General features: G+C 33.5%; 1 protein-coding gene across 1 annotated transcript in view; it reads left to right on the forward strand.

The window, feature by feature from the left end:
• The window catches only part of LOC117114170 (histone-lysine N-methyltransferase MECOM-like), a 13,962-nt gene extending 12,909 nt beyond the window's left edge, over nt 1-1,053 (forward strand). Inside the window, exon 2 of the mRNA XM_033257741.1 lies at nt 559-1,053. Coding sequence (XP_033113632.1) covers nt 559-567 — 9 coding nt within the window. The 3' untranslated portion in view covers nt 568-1,053. The remainder of the gene's footprint in view (nt 1-558) is intronic.
• The last annotated feature ends 6,820 nt before the right edge of the window (nt 1,054-7,873 follow it).

The following is a 7,873-nucleotide window of genomic DNA, read 5'->3' on the forward strand; positions in this document are numbered from 1 at the left end:
GGAGAGGGGCAACCGTAGATAAAGTGTCTTGCCCAAGGACACAAGCGATTTGCACAGCGAGAGTTTCGAACCCCCGACCTCGAGGTTGGGAGTCCAAGCCACAACCGATGCGCCAACCACTTCTACAAGTTGAAATAATTTGCAAAACTGAGTAAACAATATGTAAGCAGTTTAATATTATAGGAACTGTGTAATTCAAAAACAGGAAACTATTGTAGATACAAACATGAAAAATAAATGAATGAGTTTAGAATCCTGTCTATATGATGTCTATTCTGTACCTGTCCCAAGTGGGTTACATTACTTTTGCCGTGTAATTTAAAACATCCACAATGATTTTTACATAATTTATCATTGTCTGTCACAGGCTTGTCACAGCCTGAGGGATTGACTGCTATGTCTCAGAGGAATACTCTGGGACAGAATATAGATAGACACCTAAGGAAGAAGGTGAAAAAGAGGTCAGATCTTATGACCTATTGTACTGTTAAAACCCCCCTTCCTGGATGAGGTTGATTTGCTTGTGTTTCAGTTCAGTAGTATTTTTTTTATTCCCAGAGTAATTAACTCGAGAAGCCTGAGAACACTATTGGTGCGCAGCAGTATCACGGCACAGTGTGACTGAAGGTAATCCGCACAGGAAACTAAGGCTATCTTTACGAAACACCTGAACGAATTACAAGTCCTGTAAGCTTGCATCCACTGTCCTACTAACATGCGAGGGTCTTTTGCTAATTGGCCAGTTCATCAGGGAGAATATGCTTATTATATATTGAATTCATTATCTTCCTGAAAATATGTGTTTGTCAGTTTTTTCCCCGGTTTATTAAAGACACATCATTGATTTTGATGTGTTGTTTTTTTCATCACTTTATGACAAAGCATTTTTCTTTTTAAGCCCAAGTAATTTTTATTAAAGTATAAACTATGGTAGCGATGAAAGTTCCATTTAGTTGTGCAATTAATTTGGACTGCAAGTACCTTTTTTTAATAATTGATTAGTATTTAAATTATTGCAATAAAATTTTTCTGCCAATTTGTCATTATTATTTCTTATTTAACATAATTTTAACATAGTTAAAACAACAAATGTCAATATCAGACAGTTGATTCCTGAGGTATTTGATGAAAATTTTTGCAGTCTGTATTTTGCGACGTAATGAAGTGATAACGGGATCCATCACGACGGTTTTGAATTACTACAATAGATAAAGATTGTTTTGCAATAAGCGTCGAGAAGGCCAATCAATGTACTCTTGACTACACCTACACTTCTAAGGTATACATTTGTACGCGCGTCAGCGAATACAGTGTCTTAATTATTGGGAAGGTGGATAATTCCACGGACAATAGGTTAGTTGCAAAATGCTACGTAAGAAGATATGGTTTAAATTGAGAGGTATTCCTTGTTAATTGTCCACTTTCATTAACGTAATCAACCTCCATTGTCATCCTTCTTCTTTTCACCGGTAGTAATATTTGTATAGGAGATGAAATCATTGAACAGTGTCCTACGTTGTAATTAAATTGGGTCTCAAGATTGGCGTGACCTGACGATACATCTCTAATTGTAAAATTATGTTGATGTGATCAACTTGTAAATTTTGTATTTTTTTTAACTGGTGAAAATATTCATATGTAATCTGATATAATCCCACAACCGTTGAGCACGAAATTGGGACAATTTTTTGGGGGCTCCTTTTTAAATCAAATGGCAATTTTTCAGCACTGCAATATTTAATAATAATAATAATAATAATATTATTTATTTGGCAAATTAAAAGTACAATCTTGCCAGGAGCAAGGAATAGGCACGAGCCCAAACAGTAAACTGCCCTTGCTCCATCATAAAAATATACAGTAAAGGCAAAAGAGAAACATTTAAAAAAAAAATTTGATGTTTTTTCTATACGAATGCCTAATACATGAATATTAGTAGTAGTTGGTAGGCAACAAAAATTGTCAAATGATGATGTAATGTTGATACTTTGCAAATGCTACCATAGCGTGAATATAGTAACGGAAATAGTTGTAGGTTTCAATGAACTCTAAGCACAGCCGTAGGTGAAAATAGTAACAGGCACATGTGGAGGCTGTCGGACCGGTATGGTGCATGTTTTGTCAGCAATTAAAAGATGTTGCATCTCGTCAATGTTAGCCGTGGTCTACAGGTGGGAAAGCATGCCTGCAGCAGTGGTAAATACACACCTTAAGGTAGCAACTATCAAATTAGACATCTACCTGGAAGAAGAAGCAGCCAGGACCCTAAGGACACATGCTTTCACACAGGTTAAAGTTATTCTGTTTTAACTTGTGGGAAAAGAAGCACCCTTTAGTCCATTGTTGTCGATACTGTCTTCTGAACCTTTGTCACAGCAGGACCCTGGAACTATTTAAACTTGACCAGACAGATCATTATGATACTGAAGGCCAATTAATATTAGTCACGATGTTTCCAGCAGCCTTTATCGTAGGTCTGAAACCTGTGCACTTAGACAGGAAGCACGAAGGCATCTTCAGTAGGTTGCCAATAAATTTTACGACCGGAACCAATACCGCAAATTAAATAGTGTGATTTTCGCTTATTTATTGAAAAAATTGATTGACGCTGCAACTGAGCGATTCCTGTTAAAGACAGACAATCCTAATTAGCTAGCTCCCCACCAGTTATCCATGTTTAGCACGGTGATCCCAGCAGTAGCCCTGCGATACCCATTGTTTTAGAAGCTCTCCTAACGTAATTAATTTCATGGATACATAGAATCTCCAACTAGGTCTAGACTGTAAGTGTCGTATTTCTTTTGATAATTACCGCCCATAACTTTTGTTTGTATTGCTGACCTAAAATACCAGTAAATTAACTGCTGTATTCTTACTTTATTATCATCTTTCATTTATGATGAGAATAATTAAATCAATGAATTGATTGATCGAGCACCTGCACACCCTAAATTTTGTTGCATTATTTTTCTTTACCACTTCGAAATGAAAATCAATGAAGACATTTTTAAGACCATTTTTATTGAAGCTTTAACTAGTATAACTGTCACCGAAGACCTTTTTTTGCACTTTAATACACCTTTACTTCATAAGCCATTAGCCTTTACATTCTTCATAAAATTCTTGATTTAATGGGGAAAGGTTATTGGCTAAGGTGAAAGGTGAGTTGTTGGATTGGGTGGGCAGTTTTGTTGAATGGGGTGGGGTTGAATGAATGGGGAAAGTTGTTGAATGTGGTGAATGTTTGTATGACTAGGTGATGGCTATTGAATATGGTGTGAGCTTTGTTGGATAGGATAGGAAGGTCTGCTGGATAGGTTGAAAATTGATATTGTGAATATGATGTGGAGTTTTTTTTATGAGATAGCATTTTTTCCTTTATTTGTAACCTCTGACATTTGGTAATTTTAACAATAATCTTTTTAATTTTAAACACTCGTTTTTTTTTGTTTTTTTTTATACCTTATTCTGACAAGATTTCCGATATGATTGGTTGCGACTAAACGATGGTTATCCAAAATTATACGTTTGTTACCAATAGCAACATTTGGGTATATTCAGATGTACCAAAATTGCATTGGCAATATTGTAAACAACCCTACTGATTGGCTCATGTTGACTGGACACGACCAATCTGCCTGTTGAATTATTTGCAATTAAACTCTATGGTGATTGAGAGTTAAAAAAAAAAATAGTGGCACCCTTTCGCAACAGGTGAAAATCGTAATATGGATTGCCATTCATAAGCTTTTTCACACACGATTGTGGATTGGGATTAAATGTGATTTGGTGCGAACGCAAGTAAAGTGTGAATAGACTACTAAGCAAAAATTTCTTTCAAGAAAATTTCCAAATATCTTAGTACTTTTGTATTAGAAAAAGTAGAGTTTATATACGAATACAGATTAAAAATTTCACACACGAATAAAATAGACGAGCAGTACTGGGTAAAGACAACTTGATTTCTTGCTTTGAACAAGGTATCCATTCGTAGAAGTCTTATGAAGATAAGGCTATCCAAAGTGAACATAAAAGGGTCAGGAACCAGGACATACCTTCGACTTTAAATTGACAAAGATAGAAAAATGTTAAATACAGGCCCTAGGCATTAAAATGTAAAAAAAGTGTAATTTAAAAATAAGCTTCTTTAAGAATATATATAAGTAATCTGTTAATTATGAACAAAAATAACGTCGAATATGGAAGAATAGTGAAAGAAAATCAGAGCGGCTAAAATATTTTCTGAAAATAAACAATAATAATAATCAATTTGTCAGTATCGTTTTACATTTTGTAGCTATTTTGGAGACACTTCGTCAGAGGTCAAGTGTCAAGCATACATGTTTCGTAATTCGACATCGAATCCTAACCTATTTAAATACATATTTTGGTCAAATAGTTTCATTTTTTTTTACATTGCTTTCCCCCCCTTTCCTGACCATAGGATTTACCTTCCCTTGACAGTCGGATATGATTGATGGTACTTGCATGTGCAATCAAACATGTCCGAATGTCCGTGACATAAGTTTACAGACGAAACATCAATCAGTCAGTCAATTAGTTAACACTTAATGATGGCACTTCTGTTCAATATCGTTATTTGAAGTAGTACTCAAGAGGAACCAGAATATGTCCTGAGAATTGGTACCGTGCGAGATATTGCATCATATTTTTATTGACGTTTCAGTTTGACTTCGCTTGTCACATTCCATATAACTTGATGCAACATATGTTGTCTTGGAAAACTCTGATAAAAATTATGAAAAAAATTTGTGATTGTATAATTTGAAAATTATTCTAATTTTGTAAACTTTCCCTTACAGTGTGTATTCATTTTGATGAAAATAAATTTTTGTAAAATTACTGATAATTGTATGCATCTTGCAAACATTATTTTTTTTGTCTTTTAACATGAATCATATTTTAAATGTGATAATTGACATTGTGAAATTGACCATTTAATTTACCATTATCGTGTTATTAAGCTTTTACGCATTTGTACTGTTATAATAATACCTCTGAGCATTTCTCTAGTAGTATGAAATGTTTATAAAATTTACTCTAACAATACATAGTTGTTTTGCCTTAAATGTATACATATTTAGTAGTGGAAGATATATCGATAGCAACTTCATGCTTTGTAATGATATTCAAACATTAATTTTACTGACATAGGCCAAGAGAATTAGCTAAGCAGTTCTTTTTTAATAATAATATTAAGCATTTGTAACGCACTGGTATCTGTTCCAAAGGAATCCTCATAGGATGTTGACTTCTCGCACAAAAAATCACCCATACATTTTAATTACATAATTTTTGATGTCAATATATAACAAATGAAATGAAAAATTTTAAAAGGAGCATTTGTGATTTTGTATTATTAGAATTATTTGCAGATTGAGGTAGGCTTAAATATTTTCTTTTTTGTTTGTTTTAGGACTGCTTATTTTGAGCTTTATTTAAATTGTTTAATGAGTTTTTTATTTATTTTTTTCTCAGCTAAATTTAATGTATGAGCATTGAGACATTTTTGTAGGTCTAATGGCCTATAAAGAAATGTATTACTATATATTTATTATTCTTATTATTTTTATTATCAAAATCTACTAAATAATATTATCACTTGTTTATCATTATGATCTAGGGAAGTCTACCTCATCACTGTTCATGCTGTCATAATGTTAGTTGAGGTAGGCATATATCGCAGGACCTCTGCACCATATCCTTAAACTCTGTTTACATAATAACAGGAAAATTGACAGGTTGATCTAAGTTGGTCTTTCCCTGCTGCAAGTTAACATCAATCTAATAAAATCGCTCAATGATAGACCTAAAGGCGTGTTGCTAGTGATAAACACCAGACAGCCAGCCCGTATGTATGCTGTATGTTTGCTTTTATTATTTTATACTTTTGCGGCGGAAATTACATTACCATTTTGTTCATACAACACGTTTTCCAACTTGTTTGGTTTCTTTCTTACCAGTACAGTATATTTCACCTGAATTCTGGTCATGATGACGGGAACGATACGGTGTGCGGCAAGAAAGCAAATGCTTTCGGCTGTGCTCATTTGCACAACAATTGAGTGAACGAATGAGGACAATGAGGCCTAGGCTAGGCTAGGTCCAATATCTCCCACAAAATTATTACAAAACAAGTAATTTCGTCACTCCACATGTTTTTTGACGTTTTAGTTTGTAGGCCTAGGACATGAACAAGAGGACTATTCATTTTTAAAGTTCGCGCATGATACGATCTAGCTTTGCAGTGGTTTGACCTGGAGGTCACATTTCACATAATAATCACTTTTTGTGTTGCAGCTAAAAAGTGCACAGCCAAAATCAGTTATTTGCCGTTCAATTACACTATCCATTGCGTATTTTTAATCGATTTTTTCAAATACCCTTTTTTTGAACTGGTCTCATTTCTACTGCGAGGAAAAAAGCGATTTTAAATTTTTTTCTTTCCAGAAGAAACAGGCCCTATGTGTGCTTTTATTTGCTCTTCCTTGGCTTATCTTAATTGATTTGATCTTTAAGATCACAAACAACTTTCCACATTCACCGCACTAGTCTGCTGTTTGTTTTATTTACAATGATTATATTCTTTAATACTTACTGTGGACTGTTCATAAGTACTCGCCCATTGTTGAATGTGTTTTTAGAACGTTCTTATAACTTCCTGAGTTTAACTTTTTACCGCACCAAAGCTCAGCAAATATGGTTTTTTTCTTTTTACTCAGAGTCAAGGTGTAATACATTGATTTGATGTTCACACTTCCTTAGCTCATCCTTTTTACTAGTTACCATGGTGATGCTAATCACATTGGCACTGAGAATTAGTTTATTTTCTCAGGTGGGCTGAAATCTATCAGACCTAAAGTAGAATTCATTCAGGCTTTGAGGATTAGATATATTTGGATACCCTTAGACAGTACATAATGTTTTAACTGTTAACACCTTTTTTTTTATCAACCTCAAAGTGTGAAACTTGCTCTCTATTTTTTATAGCTGTTTGTGTACATAGCAACAATGATGATGAACTCTAGTGCTTTTAGGACAATGATTATTCAATTACATCTTTATTGTTAAAGAAAATTTTTAGAGTGCTTTAAAAAGAGTTATTTTAAAGTAAGATAGTTTTCTCCTTTCTGTTTCAGACTTTGTTCTTCACTAAACACTTTTATTAGGCTTATTGATTTTTATAGGCATATATATATTATGTTGGTTTAAATATCTTTAAAAAAAAAAACAAACTATTGAAATTAGTAATAAAAGTCAATTTTAAATTTAAGAATTAAGAAATATAATTATAATTATTAATATAAATACTTTGAAAATGAAATAAACAACTTAGTAAACAGATAGATACAACAATTCTGAACATTTTTGGATTTGAACCCAGGACCCAAGCATTGGAAAAGTGGCACTGCAGCTCCACAAAACACAGAGACAACTTGACAACAACATAATTCTATATCTTTTTCAGTCACGAAATGAACAAAAAGCCTATAGAAAAGACAAATATAAATAAATATACACATTAAACATGATATCATGAGAAAATTATGGTTTCATATCTTTGGGGTATGTTGGAAGAGTTACAGATGCAAATTTGTGATTTCTGTGTTTCTTTGCATTTCTCTGGGTCTGATTCCAAAGAAAATATCCGAGTTTTGTTATTATTTGAGTGTCGGTGGAGGTGGTTAAGGACCTCAAGTTCATTAAAATCTTTACTGCCCTGGAGTGATGTTTATGCAAGTTTGGTCCCGCCTTGTAGTTTGTCACACCTGTACAGTATGTTATGAACACGAATATAAAGTCTGGTATCATGTCAAACTATCTATATTTAACTTCATAAATGTTTCTGTCG

Source organism: Anneissia japonica, unplaced genomic scaffold (genome assembly GCF_011630105.1).
Source record: "Anneissia japonica isolate Jap-2015-1 unplaced genomic scaffold, ASM1163010v1 scaffold287840_len1291095_cov163, whole genome shotgun sequence".
Taxonomy (NCBI): Eukaryota; Metazoa; Echinodermata; class Crinoidea; order Comatulida; family Comatulidae; genus Anneissia; species Anneissia japonica.